The sequence below is a fragment of the Myripristis murdjan genome, chromosome 18 (assembly GCF_902150065.1).
Source record: "Myripristis murdjan chromosome 18, fMyrMur1.1, whole genome shotgun sequence".
In the NCBI taxonomy this organism is placed as follows: Eukaryota; Metazoa; Chordata; class Actinopteri; order Holocentriformes; family Holocentridae; genus Myripristis; species Myripristis murdjan.
The window spans coordinates 21375682-21396893 of NC_043997.1; the positions used below are offsets into that span (position 1 = coordinate 21375682).

The following is a 21212-nucleotide window of genomic DNA, read 5'->3' on the forward strand; positions in this document are numbered from 1 at the left end:
ATAGTGATAAAAAGAAATAGAGAAAGAGTAGTTCTGAGGTGAGAGGACTCACTCTGTCCCACTTTCAGGACCACCTTCATGCCTTGCGTGGCACACACTCCGCCTCTCATGCTCTCCAGGCCTTGGCGCGTCCCGTCTGACGTAGCTAGAAGGGGGCACATACAAAATTGCACAATTAGCAGTGTGGTACACACACACACACACACACCAACGTACGCAGACAGAAAACTAATAAGTAAAAGTCACACAACCTGCGGCCAACGCCAACAATCGCCTCTATTCATGCGGCCGGCCATTCCGGAGAATCGGCAAATGACTTTTGCAGAGGCAACGATTAAAAAAAAACTCCACCAGAAGTGCTTAAGTGTCAAACTACATGGTGGTGGCAGTCCTCATTTAGCAACCCGCTGGAATTCATTAACACCCCCGCCATGCTGCATGGACCCAACCAGCTTCAGTCAACTGCTATTGCTACTGGGGCTGGACAAGTACCAGGAGTGGGGGAGTTCACAGGCACAGATTGGCCGATGGGAAACGAGATGGTAATCCAATCAAGGGCTCATATGACATAAATAGAGCCCCAGAGACACAGGAGTCTATGTGTGGAGAGAGAGTGGACCTGAGCGGCTGGACCACAGACTGAACACTGTTTAAGACCAACAGGCAATGCCCTATTAGTGGCTTTATGTTTCCATTAAGTGAATTAAAGAGATTTTTCATTTTCACACTGAGCTGGTACAAGTAAAGCATGCAACAGATATTGCGTGCATTGTGAGGTTATGAAAAGGTGTGTTTATATTGAAAATGAGTGCAAACATTAAAGGACCGTACCACTGATTCTGAATGTTTGGCCTATTTACTAGTTTTCAGCTGCAAATCATGCAGGGTGCTTAAGTTTTCACAACATATCATCAAAATGCGTCCATTTTCACATTTGAATTTTTGGTTCAAACAGCCGCCTTATGCTGTCCTGCTTCTGTGGTTAACAAAGACGTCACCAGTCATAAACCACAGAACTCATAGTTCGCTCTGTAAAGCAAACATTTCCCTTGGGAATTTCAAGTCATCAATGGAATGGAAGTTTGAAGACTCAAGAAGAAAGTTCATTTTCATATCGCAGTGGAATGAATGGAAACCAATGGCTGGATAAAAGATAGGAAAAATTGTTCTAAAATACATCTGCTTGCTTTACATTACACAATCTGTGGTTATTATGCTAGACATGCAAAATCACTGGTATTAAAAAAAAATTGTATTTTGATCCAAAGCAAAACCCCTCAAGAATATATGTAAATATATTTGACATCTATATAGCCTTACAAATTCAGGATTACGCCTTTATGTTTACAAATACAGACACACAATATTTCCACCAAATAGACCACTTTGGGAATCAAAACCATAACCAGGCATCTTTTATAGTGAAGCCAAGGATGCTCATAACAAAGAGCTGTTGACCAAGAATGTGTATATGTGTGTGTGTGTGTGTGTGTGTGTGCGCCTGTGCATGTGTGAGCGTGTTAACATGAATTCCTGTAACAATCTCACACCTCTTCTTACATAAAGCATGTCAGTGAATGTATTATAGATCACAGATCTGCAGGTCACAGAGGCTGAAGGAGGAGGAGGAGGAGGTAATACAGGGAGAGAGAGAGAGAGAGAGAGAGAGAGTAAGGATGGAGGGATAAGGCAAGAAAAATAATGACAAAGGGTGGAGAGAGAGAAATATGGAGATGCAGAGAGGCAGCGCGAGAGGAAGAGACAAAGGGAAGAGGGACGGAGAAAGAGGAGGCGAAGGGCGGAGGAACGAGAGAGGACTTCAAAGCTGGAATCACACCTCCGCAGCCGATGTACCATCAGCTGTACAGTCAAGCTCAATCATCAGCAGGCAGACGTCCACCGTCCTCAGCGATTACTTCACACTTTGCTTCAGCTCAGGTTACAGACAAGAAGGCGCTCTTTTTGGAAATCATGAAACAGACTTCTATTTTGTATGTAAAGCTTCAGCTGATGGAATGAGTGATGTGTGCTGCGGTGCAGGCCTCATGGCTAGAAAAAAAGGTGGTAAACACCATTCTCGCGCCGTCCATCCATCCTTATTTTTCCTATTATAGCCTCGGGGGCTAACCCTCACCTTGCATTCCTGTTGAAAAAAAAAAAAGAGAAAAAAAAGAGGCTCTTTCCCTTCAGGCTATAGATTAGCCTGTCTAAAGCTACGCAAGGAGGGAGGGATGGCGGACGGCGCGAGAAAAAGAGCGAGAGAGAGAGAGAGGGAGAGAGAGAAGAAGGTGTGAATGAGAGGCAGCTTTACTTCTGACACCTCCCTCTCTCTCTCCCTCCATCCATCCAGGAGGGGGAGTGTGAAAGGAGGAGGAGGAGAAGCAGGCGGAGGTCACGGAGGACAGCGGTATGAAGAGATGGAAGGGAGACGGGGGATCGATGAAGGAGGAGTAGAAATATACCTAAAGATGTGGGGCAAAAACAACAACAACAACAACATAACTCATACCAAAAATAAAAGAAATACACTTAACATCTACTAATGTTAATAGATGTTTCACATTATGAAAAATAGGCCAAGAACATATGTGTTCATAATATAAATTTTGTGAGGCTGAAACAGTTTACAGGTAATGTATGTTGTTAGGAATTTAAAAGAGTCAGTGGTGATGATGGTGTCTCCATTTATTTGATTGGGTATTTTGGGAGGTCAATGCATTGGAGGTCAATAATGAGCAATACTGGGTTTCATCATCATTGGAGATGAGACCTACAGTGGTTGTGTTGTCTGTGTATTTTATTACTTTCATAGAGATGTCCTTGGATGTAGAGTGGGAGGTATAAAGTGAGAAGAGCCAGGGGGAGAGAACAGAGCCCTGAGGAGCTCCTGTACCGCGGGTAAGCGGGTGTGAGGTGAGGTTATTAACCTCTGTGGCCGGTTCCACAGGAAGCTCCAAATCCAGTGGCACACGTCTGGGTAAACGTTCATATCCAAGAGTGTGGTAAAGAGTTTGAGTGGGTTGATGGAGTTAAACACAGGGATGAAAGTCAATGAACAAGATGTGTATGTAGGTGTTTGGTGATTCCAGGTGTTGCAGGGCATGGTGGAGAGCGATGCGGTCTGGATCCCCAACAGACCGGCTGCCTGTGGCTGTGGGTCCATGAGTGGAGAGGTACAGCATTTCAACGATGACAGAACAATGTGCTCAAATGGCTGCAGATGTCAGGGCAGCTGGTCTGAAGTCACTAAGGCAGGTGAATTTTGAGGACTTTGGCACCGGAGCACTTGTATAAAGTTTGAAGCACTGTGGGACTGTACATTGGCTTAGGTGTTAAATATGGTGGAAAAATACCGGGGCCAGCAGAGCCGCACAGTGGCTCAGTGAAGCAGGACTGATCCCGTCTGGCCCTGCTGCTTTCCCGATGTTCGGCTTCTTGAACGCGGCTCTCACCTCATCCTCCTGGACCCAGAAGGGTGGCATTGGAGTGGGAGGACGGGAAAAGGCTAGTGGAATAGGTTTTTTCAACTTTGCATAAAACTCATTTAATTTATCTGGGAAGTTAGGATAATTATGCGATGTGGAACAGGGGTGTTTGTTTTGTTTTGCCATATTGATCTGGAGAATTGTCTAATCGCAGAATTTGATGTATGCCTTAACTGTGTCAGTGGGTTCATCAAGGTAATCGCAAGCTGCACTAAATATATTCCAGCCAGTTCATTCAAAGCACCATCAAAGCTTTTCATGTGCATCCGTTGAACAGGACCTGGCAGATCTGGATGTTTTCTTAATGGATTTAAGCGTTTGTATGTATTTTGGTGTGAGGGGTAACATGCTTTATATATATATATATATATATATGCTTTACATTTAGATTGTTGCTAAACCAAGTCTAAGCATCTATGCTCTATTTTGCTTGCCCATCATGGTATTCTGATATCTCTCCTATCAATAGACGGCAAAATAGTAAGAAGTATTACTTTATACTACTAACAGTCATAAAGAAGGCCTTGTTCCATGGAAGATAAAACAGAGGGTGAATGTTCAATTTGATGCATTTCCTGTTGAAACAGGATGTTGGGCCGTGGTTTAAATACAGACAGGCATCTCTCAAAAGTGTATAGCAAAGGGAGATCAGTTAGGGAGAGAAAGACAGTGATCTTTGATGGGAGGGGCGTGATTCTTTAAAAACTTGTTGTTGATGTTTTTATTGGCTGATTTTTTTTTTTTTAAATCACACCATGTTGTTCTGCATGATGTTGTCATTCCAGATACACTATCTTCATGGATTTAGAAGTCATGATATGAAATGAAAATACAAATGTAAATCTGGCAAATTATCACTTATTTATCGCTTAACAGGTGATTATCAAGTTGAAATATGATTTGAAACTCCTTTTGGTGAACGCCCTAAGGAAAACCATATTAGGAGTAGTAGTAATTCATACTTAATTTTACTGGCCTCCTGTAACTCACATTGGTCTGATGCCACTTGCTAACATTTGCTGTGGATTTACATGAGAAAGCCTACATTTCAGTCAAAGAGGGCAGATGTGATGAACTAGAAGGAATGGAAATGGGGCTAAAACTGACGAAGGGCAGCAGCGCTGATCGAAGGAACGGAGGAAATGAGGAGAAAATAGCCTGACATGGTCTAGAAGGGAAAGATGGAGAGCTGTGATTTCTGAGAATAATATCTCCTGACACGTGAAGGAGGACAAGAAGGTGACGGGAGACGAGGGAGGTGAGGAAGAGGAGGCAGAGGAGAGGGAGGAAGAGCACCCGGAAAGACTGATTGCCTGCGACAAGCTGTTGCTGATATGATGGGGACAGGAGGCGATGGAGATGACCGACAGCCTGCTGGACGGAGAGAAGAGGAGTGAAGAGGAGGAAAAGATTCACCGAAAGAGACCGGAGGGCAGACACAGAGCAGTAAACAGAGAGAGAAAGTAGAGAAAGTTAAAAACAGAAAGTAAAGACGGGGTTGAAATTAGGTGATAGATGGCAGGGAGATAAAAGACTCTAATGTCTCTATTATGGAAAAGTGGAGCGGTAATGGATGCAAAGAACAGGGAGACAGAAAGACAGAGAGACAAAGAGAGAGACCGAGGAAGAGAGAGCGAGAGAACAAAAGCAGGAGAGCCAAATTGAACCTAGAGAGCCTTTGCGAATGTGATTTTGCAAATGCAAGCTATTTTTTTCCCCAACATCATAATCAACAGGTCACAAATATCACAAAGGCTGGCAATTTCTGTTAAAACGGTGTACTATAACAGCATAAATCCTCTTGAATCCATTAGAAATGTTACAGAGGCCACAATTTTCATGAATCTTTAACAATTTTATCGAACAAAGCGAACAAGAGATTATTGCTGCTTTGTCCTCAGTGCTGAACATTTTCCCCCAGTCTTAGTTTTTAAACCCTCAAAACACTGAAAATTACCTCACCACTTTTGGGGTGTGTGTGTGTGTGTGTGGGTGCCACCATATTGAGGTGGCAATAATAACAGAAAATCTGTGAAATCCTGGAGGCACTGATGAAAGAGAGAGGGGAATACAACAGTGAGAAAGAATATAAAAAAAAGAAGCATGTAGAAAAGAAGACGTATATGTAAGAATGGCATGCCTCAAATCCCTCCCACCTCTATTTGGAAGTAGAAAGAGAAAAGCAGAGATAGGAGGAGAGAGTGAGAGAGCGGGGAGGAGTGTATAGAGCAATTTGGGATGAGATGAGAGGAGAAAGCAGGAGAGAGATCAGCGAGAGAGAGAGAGAGAGAGTGAAAGAAAGATGGGTGTTCGGGAGGGAGGAGAAGAGGGATGAGTAATTGAGACAATGATCAGCAGTGATGGGGGGATGTGAAGCGCCAGAGGACAGAGGAGAGGAAGGGCGTCGCTCCGCCACCCTCATTCGACAGGAGGGCAGGAGGGAGAGGCGGAGGAAGTGGAAAAACTTAATTAATGAAATAATACCGCAGTCAACCTCAATCAGACCGCACAGCACTGGGGCTCTGCACACAGGCAGGCAGGCAGGCAGGAGGACGAGTATGTACTGAGTCTGTGGAAAAGATCACAGACTGGACGAGCGTCTCTCTTCCTCTCCTCCCTGTTACACCAAGGTGAGCGCTGAGCCGCGCCTCTCCTCCGCTTTCATTATCGCGGCCCGCCGACACTAACTGATATGTAAAAGCGGACGGTGTTATTGCTGAAGTCATATCACACTTGTTTGTTTGCCCGCGCCTGCAAAACGTAACCTTGAAACATCCCGGTCCTCGATTTCTACTTCTGAAAACGCAGTGGGACACATTCACCCCTTTTCCACCACAGGACCTCGCCCCAGAAGATAGGTACTCTTTTTGAGGAACAAGGAACCCTTTACCCCGGCGTCCACCAGAGGAACTTTGCAATTTTTGCCAATCCAAAGCACATCTGGCGGTTTGAAATGCGATTCCAACTGGATTCCTATAGATGTGTCTTCGTCCGGATGCTCTGGCCGCTCAAACTGGTTTTCAAACAGTCTTTCGCATGACTCGCGAAATGACATGCAACAATGATGTCAAATCCAGAGTGACACGAGTGTGTCGGAGTAGCTGAGCAGCCTGATGCAACAGTCTGACTTGACAGAGGTTACTGTTTGGAGGCTGAGATGACAGATCTACGTTTGTCATGCCTCCACTTTAGAAAACCACATCATCAGCATACATAGTTACGAACGCCCACGTCGTTATTATCACAGCGACCTATGCAGATAGGTTGGCGATCCCTTGAAAATAGTAGTGTGCGCCGTCTGTCTTACAGATCTGATCTGAGAGAGAACTCTGATTTGCCTGCAGTCTGAACGAAGCCTAAGCCCCGGGGATTGAGCTCCTGCGGCCCAAAATCATCCCAATAACTGATGGAATGGAACTGATGTCAAGGTGGAATTTTAAGTGCTCAACATCCCTGACTGGTTAAAAGCATGACGCAGGTTGCGCTATGTATCACCTCCATTGTGGAGTGAGCAGCTGCAAACAGAACGTAAAAAAAAAAAAGTTCAATCAGGACATCATCCACTTAGCAATTCAGAGACAGACATACCGTTCATCTCTGTTTGCTCATCAAGTCGTTTCTCCGTTTCTCTACGTAAAAGCAGTTCCCTCCTTTCAGCTCACGCTTTCCCACCTTCCTCAATTTCATGAACAAAGAAGACGGCGTCGACATTTTCCTTGTTCACTGTGTTGCTGCTGTCGGTCGCACGTGTAATGACTAGACACTCCCTCTCTCTAGTTGCGTTAACTCAGCTGTTCTCAGGGTGCAGAAGAAATGCAAACACACAAGACCGAGACACTTGACCCTGGAAGTTTTTGGTGGAAAAGTGGCGTTGGTGTAGCGGGGCAAGCAAACCCTCTGAGAAAAGCTTTGAGTGTGACCTTGAGTTCTCAAAAATTCTTCAGAATGAATAAATTTGATTTGGAAGTTGTGTAGGTTTTGCGTGGTGGCAGGGGCAGATGGTGATGATATTACTGGTTGGAATTTTTATGTGATCTGTGTGTGTGTGTGTGTGTGTGTGTTTGTGTGTATGGCAAACTATATACATAAACTGTGCTGGTGTCACAGAGTTTGTTTCTACCAAATACAAATCAGACATTTAAGGCCAGGACCGTACATACACAGTTATAAACAGTATTTCACTGTTTAACTGAGTGCAGGTGTATATGCTTGCACACAATGCATACATTGTGTGCAAGCATGAGGCCGAGCCACTGCATCAGTCCAAGCTAGCTACTGCAAACACACACACAAGCACATAAACACACACACACGTGCCTTGAGCGAGACGTGGGAACATCTTTTCCGATGACAGCTAGATTAAAGGGAGCCAAGACGGGAACGTGGCGCGGAGCAAAAGAGCAGATTAGACGACAAATGGAATAAATAACAAGCAAACAAGGGCCAGGGAAGAACAAAGCTCGCTCTTGCTGTCTCATGTTGTATGAGTGCCGCGGCGCCCCCACTTGCCTCTGGTGTGTGATGGCGTGTTAGCCACGTCATGTGCGTGTTAAGGTTAACGAACACAATATCGCATATGCAAATGCGACGTGAAAGACAGAAACGCAAGTGGGTGTTTTGTTTTGCCCCCAGCACACTGGTGCACGCTAAGGCTGGAGTGGTTTGAAAATGTCTGTCTGTTTGTGTAACTGTGTGTGTGTGTGTGTGTGTGTGTGTATTTGAGTCAGTGTATGTGTACGAAGTGTTCCCATCTGTGCAAATCAAGTTAAAACCAATGTGTTGCTTCACAGCAGCTTTGCCTTTAAAATCCCCCTTTTAGTTCCACTTGTTTGGCTTTTGGACCACACTCTGCAAAAACAACCAAGAAACTAAGTTTGTCACTCGGGTTGAGTGGGTTGTGTGTGTGGGAAGGGGGGTGGCGGACGATTTACAGTTGCCTTCCTGTTCAAATTTGTAATCCTGGCTCTCCAGGGGGTGTATGAGCTACATCTGTGTCATCTGGATGATGAAGAGCATATAACTTGATCCCGAATCCCTTGAGGAAAAGCTGAAGGATTCATTCTGTCTCCCTCCCCCCGCCTGCATCCCAGCTCCTAAATAAAAAAATAAAAATCCTGGATCTAGCCTTCGAAATTTCCTGTAACTAAAAACGTCTTCATAAATCTGCTATGACGCTTTTATAACCTGGCTATGACGCATTAACGAAGCTATCACAAGCCATTACCTTGCCGCGGTGGTACTCGCGGGGGGAAAGGCATTAACTTGTGTACTGAAACAGAACGGGCATTATTTTAGCTCCCCCTCCAAAAACACATCAGCCCAGTATTATTTTCACCTACATTCCACCTCCAAATACCCGACGCACCATTACTTCTAACGTGGCATGAGGTTTTCCAAACTTATGTTTCTGCAAAGGGTGCAGGGGTTTTTTTCTTCCATTGTTGCAGACAAAGGCGCATTGTTGACTGTGATGTGGCGCTGGATCCACGTTGGGATGGAGAACAAATAAGGACAAGGCAGACATGTCAGTCTCCGTGGCGCCTCATTTACACTGCGACTTGATGGCATGTGGTTTTTTAAGATGAGTACGTGCGTCACATTAGTTCACGTAGGAGTGGAAAGAGTACCAAAATACCATACTCAAGGATAATGTGGTTACTTTGCAGATATTTTACTCAAGTTAAAGCAAAATGACTGGTGCACAACTCTACTGAGAATGTACTGAGAATAAAAGCCTGAGTTAGTTTTTCAAACTAGAAACTTAAAATAGATGCATTACTCAATGACTCTTTTCAGCTCTGTTGACTATTTACCACTAATGACACCATAACTGGCTAGTTTCTGATGCAGCGCTTACAGGGAATCCAAAAATTTTAATTATGCACCATTTAATGCAATCAAAACATACCATTTGGTCAAACGATGGTTAAGCACAAGCACAAAAAAAAATTACTGACCAAAAAAAAAAGAGACGGAAATCAATCCATCACTGACACATAAAAAGAAATCAATTACCTACTGACTCAAAAAAAAAAAAGGTCAAGTACACAAAAAAGCTATTGGATTACTCTCCACTCCACTGAATGTATGCAGGCCTTTAGGTAGGGATCCTGCAGGGGGCATGTCATGGTCACAGGTTACGCTCACATGATGTGTCACACGTTGAGTAAAGAGTGCTACACACACACACACACACACACGCCTGGCTTAGAACGCACATGCGCATTACTGTCGGAGATGAATCTCACGCAAGCACCCAATTTCACACATGCCTCCATAGAGGAGACACCATTACCTCAAAACCCAGACATCAACTCACACACGCAACTATCCTCTCTCTCTCTCTCACACACACACACACACATGCATGCACGCGCACACACACGATACGACAGGGGAAAATGATCTCAGTGTCTCTACTCGCATGCGGCTGATCTCTCCTCTGTGCTCGATGACATTTTAATTCTCTGCAGTTATTCGCTTTCCATCCGTCCTACTCTATTACAATCACTCGCCCACCCCTCCCCAGCCCCCCCCCCCCCACCCCACCCCCTACCTTTATTCCCTCATGAACTATCCCTCTCCTCCACCGGTCCCCTCCACAGCTCTCCGTCTTTCAACGTCCCTGCGCTCGGGTGGGTGGGCGACTCAGAATCACATTGCATTAACCTCCAACCCGAAGCAGACACACGAACCGGAGCCGCGGCAGCCCCCCGTACCCGAGAGCTCCATAAAGGAGGACTAGAGTGAGGAATGCACCTGATCTCTGTGTTTGACTCACACACGCACACACACACACACATGCCGCTGAGAGGGTGAGCCTGATTTCATGTGGCAGATCTGCTGCTATTTTATAGGTTTGCGCCGAGGCAGTGGATATAAACATTGTCGGAGGCCGGAACAATGCTGCTGTCTGTTGCCGTCATGTTGTTGTTGTTTGCCTCAGAGTGATTCCAGATCGAGATTTATTACACGGCATTGTGTTTGTGCCGTACCAATAATCCAGCTGTGTCTACTGTCGTGTTCTACGCGCCCTCTGTGTGCATCCGTACACGAGCTGCACATGTTCCACATGTCTGCTTGGGGGCTCTTGTATGTGTGTCAGTGTGTGTATGTGTGTGTGTCTGTGTGTGTGTGTGTGCGCTGGGGGGGGGGGCTTCCGACCATAATCGGGTTTGATGCACGGAGAGTTAATCAAGGCTGACCGCTGCAACATTAATACAGTATGGCTGCTGTGTCTGTCCACATCAACAATCTACACACAGCCTCCTAAAGCTGCTTAGAGCCTGTATATACTGAAAGGAGAGAGAGGGAGAGAGAGACATACGAAAAAAGAGATACACAGACAGAGAGTTTAATTGATTATTCACTCATGAACAAAAAAGCACTCATAATTAAATAATGAGGAACAAAACATGGATGAGTGAAGGTTCGTAAGGCTTTTTATAATAAATTTGACTGCCCAACTCCAAACGAATACATGCCAAACATCCAGATCTACAGAGCAAGACATGAATAATGGACTGAGGGAAAGACAGGGCAGGCACAAAGCGAGGGAGCGAGGGAAAGAGAGGAATGTAAAAGAAAGAAAAAAAAACACGGAAGAAGAAAAGAGGGAGCGGGGCCATTAAAAAGAGGCCTAGTGACTGGGCGGATGAGCCTTGTGTAACGTTACTAAAGTGCTAGCCATGTAGGACAGTCACGACCAATGTTCCTAACAACTGGGTCAATGTTCCCATCCCGGGGCATCGAGGGCATTCTGTGTGGTTTTGTGTGTGTGTGTGTGTGTGTGTGTGTGTGTGACAGAAAGAGAGCGAGAACAACCCAATCCAGCCGCTGACTTACACAAACCTACGAGAAACTGCAATCCCTGCAATCCCTGTCAAGTGTGCCTCTGAGTGGACCTGCATGCATATTGCATGAATACTTGAATGACTACTTATCAATAATTAATTACTACTTATCAGTGAACCCCTGAGTGACTTCAACAGCACTGATTTTTTTTTTTTTTTTTTTTTAATAAAAACTGTGAACGCAGGTTCTCAAAAGACAGGCAAAGCCTCTCCGATGCAGTTCAATACGTAAGGCGTTTCAGCGTCAGTGAGGCGATGGGAGCCAGCGGAGGCAGGCCAGTGAGTTCACGGCCGCGTCTGAAAGTTCGAACATGATATTCTGCGGCGCTGGCGGAGGTGACGTTGCTTTTTCCCGCAATCACCGGGAATTAAGAGTGACACTTGAATCTATCGCCGTGAATCTGGCTGTCTGCAGGCCCCGCTGTGTGTGGGCTGGTGTATGTGTGTGTGTGTGTGTGTGTGTGTGTGTGTCCTTGTCTGCCGGTGTCTGGCGGTTCGTGTCCGTCTTAAGGTTTGTGTGAGTGTGTTAGTGTGTGTGTGTGTGTGTGTGTGGGTAGCCGTTCCCCATTATATCAGCCACTAGATTGGAGGCCTGGAGAAATGGGTCAACGCCAGCCTTGTCGTTCCTTCTTGTCTCTCTCTCTCTCTCTCTCTTTCTCTCTCTCCCCCGCTCGTTGCTCGTGTTTTTTTTTTTTTTCCTCCTCAGTCTCTCTTATTCCCAAGTTGCTCCCAGAATAAAACCGAAACACCTCCGGTTGTCCACTCCTCCTGCGGCTGCCTGGATCTGGGTTAAACCAGCGAAGTCCATCACTCACTCACTCTCTCTCTCTCTCTCTCTCTCTCTCACTTTTCTTTCCCTTGTCTCTCCCCAGTCTGGCTCAGGGCCCTGCACACAGTGACCGGAGCTAAGTGTTTCGTTCAGGTGGCCACACACACACACTTTCTCTGACACACCTGTTGCAAAAACCACTGGGAGAGGGTGAGGAAGAAGGAGGGGCAGCACAGGTAACAGGATACCTTTGTGGTTACCTCATGACTAATAGGGCTGGAGGGATCTGTCTCTCTCTCTCGCACCATTACATTAGTGCCCCCATTAGCTCATCATTCGTCCTGTTGTCATTTTTGGGCCAGTAAATTCCCCCTGCCCGCCTACCCACCCTCTCCTCCACTCTTTTTCCATGACACCCCATAGGCTATACCGCCCACACAAGCTGCCATACTCATGTACATGCACGAATACTCGCACACAAACCCATATATGCATGCAAACCAACAACTGTTGCACACGCTCATATTTACTAAATCCAAGCTCACAGTCTCTAATTCACCGGTGCATTTCCAGCCTGAATCTCAGCTCTGTGTTGTTAGGAAGGAAAAAAGAAGAAAGATTCACCTAACTCAACGTCTCCTATCATACTTTAATCCGCACGGGGGGGTGGAGGTGGTGGTGGGGGGGCAGCTTCTTTTGTCAATCACTCTCTTTAGCTTCCCCTCCAGTATCTTTTCGCTTTCCCTCCTCTCCAGCATGTTTCTTTCCTTTCAATTATTGCCTTTATGTCTCCAGCTTTTCTGCCCCGTCCCCGTCTTTTGTTAAGGGGCTTCCTCTCAGGCGGAACCTAGCTGTGACATTGTCTGTCATTGCAGGATTACAGCGCTGGCGTCAAGCCACGAACATGCCGAAGACGTGGAGGAGGCGACCCTCGCCGCGTGCGTTCTGCTCTGCCAGAGGCAGCGAACCCCTCGACTAGAAGACAACCCGAGACACACTGCAGTGTCTGTGTTTGAAAACCAAAATTTCCCTCTGGGGTAGTGAGGTGTCTGATCTTCCATTTGTAAGTGACTTTGAGTTAAGTTTGTAGCGACGCAGCTGGTGGTGACTTTCAGAAATGCTGAAACCCGTATTGGAATAATTCTGGAAAGTGGTAAAACAATATTAAGAGAGACACCAGGGTTCAACCTTTTGAAGGGCTTTTGAAGGCCAGTGCCAATATTTCCAGAGTGAGGATGCTGGTAGCTGATGCTAATATTCAGTATTGAGTATTCCCCCAGAATGCTTTGCCTCTGACATAACATTTAGGCCACCATGTGACAGTAAAACTCATTGAACTCGGGGAAGACGTCTACTAACGCTCAGCTTAATAGCTTCCCACACTCAACCAGTGCAGTCAGCTGTTCAATAAATATGTAATTACACAAACTGTGTCATATCCATCCCATTGGAGGACACTGACTGTCTAATATGCACTTAGGCAAATCAATATTTTGGTCTAACCACAATTCAGTTTCAATAACGTTTAGACCTCTTTGAAGAAACACTTACATCATGTTGAAACCTCATAAGCAAAGTAATATTGAAACCTCTACGGGACGGACGGCCAAACAAATGTTTCTTGCTTTTGGGTGCAATTATGTAGGTTGCGCGTCTTTTGGTGAAACGGAAAGTGGAGGGACGGGGGGAGGGGGGGCGGAGGGGGAGAAGTTGCTAGAGTGAAGGACGAATGTCTGGTAAAACATGAAGCTAACGATGCAAAAAAGAGGGAAGTGGGTCAACGGTCTGAAGGGAGGAACGTGACAGCGATCTGTGACACGTAGCAAGAGAGAAAGAAAGTGAAAGCAAGAGGGAAGATGGTGAGGGGAGAGAGAGGAGGGGTTTCTAAATTAAGAAAAAGTGAAGCGGAGGGGCGAAAAGGAGGAGGAAGAGAGTGAGGGTGAAAAAGAGAGAGAACGACGGGAAGAGGCAGAATCCATGGGAGGCAGGAGTTGTTAGAGCCTCTTAAATGTCACTCCTTTCTGGGTGATATTAATGGCAAATGTCAAAGACTCTGAACTTATAACAAGTTTAGTTCTAAATACACACATACGTGCGCTCACACAGACACACACAAACACACACAGTGTTTTTCCTTTAAGAGGGCGACTTTTGGTAGCAGGCGGTGAGGGAGTGAGCCTGCCGTGCGGCGGAGGCGCTGTACATCTTAAAGACTGTAATTACACATAACTGTCAGTCTAATTAAGGCTTTTAATGAACTCTATGAGAGCACAGAAAGAACAAAAACCACCAGCCACTGGGACCATATTGGCGTGTGCACGAGTGTGTGCGTGTGTGTGATAGATGACAGGTCTCGATAAAGAATGCGCACATATAGGCCGACACAACCACATGTTTGTGTGAGTGTGTATGAGTGAGTCTTCGAGACCCAGCATGTAACATACATGCACATGTGGATGTGCAGCATATATGCATATATATACATGACCCCCTTTCTCTTGTGGCGCATACACACACACAAACACACACACACACACACACACAGTCATAGCGCTAGTACTCCCTCTACTACTGTTACTAATAGCAGTAGTATGACTACTAGTGCCAGTCGCACTAATAATAGTGTGGCAGTGCTGTTAGTAGTACAAGCAGTAGTATAACTAGTATTAGTAATACGAACAGTAACAGTTGTAATAGTTGTGGTACTGGAGTCATTATTATTAGTAGTAGCAGTAGTGGAGGTACATGCTGTAGCACTAGAATTACTAGTAGCAGTTGCATAGCAATAGCAGTAAAAGTAATATCACTGGTAGTAGTAGCAGTTGAATAAGTAGCAGTAGCACAAATAGCAGTATTAGTAGCAATACTAATAATAACAGTAGAAATACAGTCACACTAGCAGTGACAGTAATAGAAAGAGCAGTACTCCCTCTTTCCTTCACATAAGTCAGGCATTCAGCATTTTGCAGCCGACAACCTAAAGAGGTTAAAGGTCACGATAACTTATCCACAATAATGATGGAATCACAATACAGGCAATTCTGCGATATATTGTCAGATGATCAGCTATGATACCTCAGGACATGTGCAAACAAAGAAGAAAACATTACCCATTAAAGGTAATGTTTTTCAGTGTAATATGCACAGCGATTGCAACGTGAACATGACAGAACAAATATCAAATATCTAAAGGCAGGGAGCAAATATGCCTCATAGGGGACTCTAATGTGCACCTTAAACTGAAACTCAAATATTGATACTCGGCTTGGATATAATGTCTCGCAAGAGGAAATATCACAATATATTGCATTGTCGATTTATTCTTCCACCCCTTCTGATGAACACGTTTGATGCCAGGGGCCACATGCCATCCATTTTGGGCCCCAAAGCCACAGATTAAGAAACATTAGAGATGAAAGACTAAAAGAAATAGGACTCCCTCTTATTACCCTTCTCTCTTTGCATGGCATTTTCTCAACATCAGCCGACAACTATGTAGTATGGACAGTGGGCGCACACACACACACACACACACACACACACACACACACACACACACACACACTCACATGCAGAAGCACTTTAAACCTGGCTCAATTTTAGTGTTAAACAAACCAGCCAAGTCTTGGCTTGAACACAGTCCTGACGAGCATGGAGGTCTTGCTAATGGACCAACAGAGAAACAATACAATGTGCGAATGTGTGTGTGTGTGTGTGTGTGTGTGTTGTCTGTATGCATAGACCTAGATGCTCCTGTTCCTGTATACCAGTGTGATGTTTCCTTTCTCATATTTAACAGTACAACCCTGTTCTCTTCCTCACCACCCCCCACCATCACTTAATTCATGTGTATAAATATATATATGTGTATATATATATATATTTATATATGTACACACACACACACACACACACACACACACACAGAACATGGGAGCCAGCCAGCCGAAATAATACATCTTGACATCTGTGCCTGCACACTGCTCGAGGGAGAGATCGGGGAGAGAGAGAGAGAGACAGAGAGAGAAGAGAGAGAGAGAGAGAGAGAAAGAGAGAGAGAGGAAAAGAGAGAGAAGTGGAAAGAAGACGAAGGGTGAGATATGAAGGGTAAAATGATGGACAGCAGAAGGCATAGGGCAATTATATGGTGTGTGTGTGTATGTGTGTGTGTGAAACTGACTAGAGAAAGGGAAAGAGGAGAGACAAGAAGAGAGAGAGAGTGATGACAGATCTGTTTGTTTAGCTCCTCTGTGATTAAGGCAGCCTGCTAGAAGCTGTGTGCTTAGCTGTATGCCAGTCTGTCTCTATTTTACTGTGGGTGTGTGTGTGTGTGTGTGTGTGTGTGTGTACGTATGCCTGTCTGTCCTTTTCAGAGAGGAGAGTGTGCTTCTGCCATGCAAGTCATATTTTGAAGTATGTATATGTGTGTGTGTGTGTGTGTGTGTGTGTGTGTGTGTATTTTATTTTTTTTTACACACACACACACACACACACACACACACATTTATGTTTACTTAAGCGAAATCATCCATGGATGTCTGGTGCAAGCTGGACTGGAAAAACCTGTGTGTGTGTGTGTGTGTGTGTGTGTGTGTGTGTGTGTGTGCGCTGAGTGACACGTGCTCATTAGTAAAAAGGTTTCTGTAGGTGTTGTCCTGATGTTTGTTTGCATTCTTGTCTGTTTGACTGAGAGTTAGTGTCATCTGCTGCTTGAAAGATTATCTTTTTCTCATCAACTTCATTTTCAAGTTCAACAAGCTGAATTGGCATGACGGGATCGCATTTCAACTGCCAACGCATGAGGACAAAACACCAAAACTGTGTCAGTGTAGATAAAACAAATGCAACTGTAAATGTAAACCATTCCAAAATGCAGGAACTCATTACGATGTGAAATTTGGGCTTCATTGATTCATCCAATCCATTTTTTTTTTTGTGGACTGAAAATCCAATACAGAGAGACTATTGACTTTGACACTCAAACACAGGGGGGTTTAATGGAAATGACACAGGTTTGATCCGCGCAACAGTCAATCTATATCCATCCGCACCCATGTGTCCTGTCACAGTGTGCTTGATCAAAATGCTACAGCCACTAAACGCGAGAACGAAATGCATTTTACAGCCAAATGTAACAAAATACGAAGCCAAAACCCACAGCAGCGCCTACTGTATATTAAAGCTTTTAAACATTTGCGCTGATGTTTAATTCCTGTGCACAGACATCTGCTTATGATCAGCCAACCAGAGCGTGTGACCTCATGTAGACGTGATGCCACATTGAGATTCCTGGGCAGGTACAGGAAGCCCCTTTCCAACCCCAAATATGTGTCAAATAGCATCAGTTTACAAGCAACGATGCTACTGAAGCATAAGATGAGCCTGGAAGTGTTTGGCTAAATACCAAAATGATAACACGATCTGTTTTTTTGATTCCTACGGGGAAAGTCCTCCCTCGCTGGTCGGGATTCAATGTCTCGCTCACGTCTAGGCCTACTTCAGTGGGGGTGGGATGCTTGCCAATATACGGGCTTGAATCCAGAACCTCTTGTTCAAGGATGGTCTCTAAAACCACTAGGACACCCCGCTGCCATTTACAAATATTATGTTCAGCTGCCGGTAGGACAGTAGGACATTCAGGACTTGCAAGTAGTCCAGTCATTTTATGAAAAAACCTAGGACAAATTGCAAGAGAAGCAAACTCAACTGATTTTGTATCCTCAGTTTGTCCTGAGTGAGGGAAAAAAAGTCCCAAGGAATCCCATTGGTGGAAAGTTTTGAAAATCACCTCTATATGACCATATAATACCAAAAAAAAACAACAAAAAAACACTGTTTTTAACACACAGGAAAGGGGTTCCAAATTTTACTTTCAGATATCACTATAAAAATTCACAAGTTGATTACACACACAAAGACAAGAAAAAAGTCAATTACAAGTTCTTTGAATTATTGTGTTTACACATGCATATCACACATTATCTGATTTGATATGCGCTGATAAGGAATATAAGGAATAAATGACAGAAGAGACATTTAAACAGTGAATTAAAAAGTTACTATATATATAGTAACCTTGAATTAAAAGGTTACTATATAACAGTGAATTAAAAGGTTACTATATAACAGTGAATTAAAATGTTACTGTATATATAGTAACCTTTTAATTAACTGTTTAAATATCTGTTCTGGCATTTATTCCTTGTATTATAATTAACGCATATGAAATCAGATAATGTGTGATATGCATGTGTAAACAGAATAATTCAAAGAACTGGTAATTGACTTTTTTTCTTGTCTTTGTGTGTGTAATCAACTTGTGAATTTTTATAGTGATATCTGAAAGTAAAATTTTGGACCCCATTCACCTGTGTGTTAAAAACAGTGTTTTTTTGGTAATATGTGGTGATAAATAGGTGATTTTCCACCAATGGGATTTCTTGGGACTTTTTTTTCCCTCACTCAGGACAAACTGAGGATACAAAATCAGTTGAATTTGCTTCTCTTGCAATTTGTCCTAGGTTGACCCCAATTTTGGCCTAAAATTACTGGACTAAAGCTGGCTGCTTAAAATCAGTTTGTTTTGCTGTTTTGTCAGGAGGGGATAACAGGAATCCTAAAAAGGAGGCTCAAAAAAGCAAAAGGACTTGCGACAATGCTCTACATTATTCTGATATGAATCAATTTTCCCGCCATGTTGAGATAGCTAAAGGTTATCATGGTGTCAAAGTAAACTTTCCAACTTCAGCTTCTCACGATGGACCGCCTTCATGTGAAGTTTCCAAGTGGTAAACTAGGTTTTCCGATACACCCGATAGCATGTGAACGCGGCGTGACTCATATCAATTGATTTCCCTGGATCTCTCTCACTTTTCTTGCCTGTCTTTTTCTCGTACCGTCTCTCGCTGTCTGAAACTTGAAAGCCAGGGAGGAGGGAGAGCATCTTAAAGAGGCGGAGGGCAATAAACGAACAATAACAGAAAGCGAGGGAGCGCTCGAGTGACAGACGAGGAGAGTGACAGAGACAGAGAACGAGACAGACACGCGGAGAGAGTGAGGGTTTCCCACCTGAGTAGAAACTTTTAACAAGGTCAAGTGTGAGGTCCCAGTGTAAAAACAACCCAGGCTAATTCATATTTTAAATGTGGCATTCACACACAGCGTGGAACAGCACTTCTCAGGGTACAAACACACACACACACACACACACACAAACCCAGCTCCCACAGCATCACAGCCCACTTCTGTTACCTCGGAGGACTGCTGGTAGCTCTTTTAAAAGGCCTGGATATTTTAATCCAAGCAGCGACAAAAAAGCAGCAGAATCCAAAACAGCCAAAACACAGCCGACAAGAGACATTTTTCACTCTCAAATTGTCTGACAAAGGACGAGATAAAAAGAACTGATTTTCTGGTTTAAGGATTGATATAAGAGTGGTGTACTCTCATAATCTAACACTGCTCGTACTCGGGGAGTAAAAGAGTGCACTTCAACATCAATGTCTTCAATGAGGGGTGCTTAGCTAAAAATATCATTTCCACAGGAGTGCTCGAAGATAAAAAGGTAGCACAAATCCCACGAAAAAAAGGCAGAAATGTGTGAGCGTCTCGCGTAGCGTGAGCCCCAAATAAACTATGACTAATTTGTCACTTTGTGCCATATTTGTGGGCTGAGCGACCTTTTTTTTTCCCCTGTCTGAGTACTGCCATTACTTCTTCGATTACTTAATCAGTAATCCATTTGAAGCAGACGGCTCCGAGCGCCGTGAATCTTTACCGCTCATCTAATCTTCAATTCATCACGCATTTCATAATCAGACTCCAAAAATAACAAACCTGGAATTACTCGCTCTCCTCCTTTTGTGCGGGCCAAATGTAATCTATCAAAGGTTTATGCTCTGTATATAAACCACTAAGGACTAACAAACTACACTGTTAGCCTTTTTATAGTGTCGAAAAAGAAAAAAAAAAAACAGGACATTACATTTAATTAGAGCTTCAAATAATGTGAAACGTAGCAGCAATAATGTAATGGTGCTTAATGTAATAGTGCCGTCTTGGCCGGGCCGCCCTTGTAAAAACAGATCCTAAATCTTCAAAAGGGACAAACCTGGATAAATAAAGGTTAAACCAATAAACCAGGCTGGGCTATTCTCCATTAAACCTTGTCCTGCCTTGCCGCCGGCTGGCGTCCAGAGGCCGTGACAGTGGCACTGTTGCTAGAGGTGAGGCGAGAAGCTCCTGGCCTATTTAGCGCACCGGGGGCCCTCTTCTCTCACAGCGCCACCAAGAGAGCAGCCGAGCGAGGCTGGAGGTGCCAATGAATTAGTCCACTGTTTTCCCTCATTATGCCCGACTGACTGCCTCACTTTTTCTCTGTCTTTATTTACAGCCCTTTCTTCATCTCCCGACTTCTCTGGCACCACACACACACACACGCACGCACGCACACACACATTCAACAAAGACCCCGCTCATAATGAGGGCGGCAGGGGTGTGTGAGTGTGTGTTATTCTGTGTGCAAATAGTATATGTGCATGTGTGTGTGGGGAGGAGGATTATGGAGGTTCCAAAGCCATGAATAGGGGCCAGGCAGGGCCTTGGCCCTGGCTGAATTAATTACTCTAATTAGCTTCTTAATTGCATATATTAAACCAGTGGTTAGGAGGGCTGGAGCCTCGGCTGGGGCCTGGATTTGGAGCTGGAGCTCGGAGGGAGGGGGGTAAAGGCAGACAAAAGGGTACTACACACATACGTGCACACACAGAGCTGGCAAGTCAGCCCCACCCTCCCCCCACCTACTTGAGGTGGGCTGAAGTGGAGAAACGAGACCAAGCGCCCCCCCCTTCCTCTGCGGTGGGACTATTCAATTATCCAACCCCTCCCTTCTCCCCCCCTCCTCATCAATATATAATCAGCGCATACAGCAGCAGCAGATGTGTGGTACTAATATGGACTCTAAGCCCCCCAGAGGGAGCAGGGAGGATTAATATTCAAACTACAGGGACTAGTTGATGCCGTCTTCCTTCACTCTGCTCCACGCAGCCCTGGTGAAACTCTCCACTGGATCGCTTACACGCCGCTCCCAGTGTCACTCAAGGAGCC

General features: G+C 44.6%; 1 protein-coding gene across 1 annotated transcript in view; it reads right to left on the reverse strand.

Moving 5' to 3' along the window:
* Window positions 1-21212, reverse strand: part of efnb3b (ephrin-B3b) — a 78483-nt gene that overhangs the window by 7518 nt on the left and 49753 nt on the right. The window contains exon 3 of the mRNA XM_030076147.1: window positions 53-145. Within this exon, the coding sequence (XP_029932007.1) occupies window positions 53-145 (93 nt within the window). The remainder of the gene's footprint in view (window positions 1-52; window positions 146-21212) is intronic.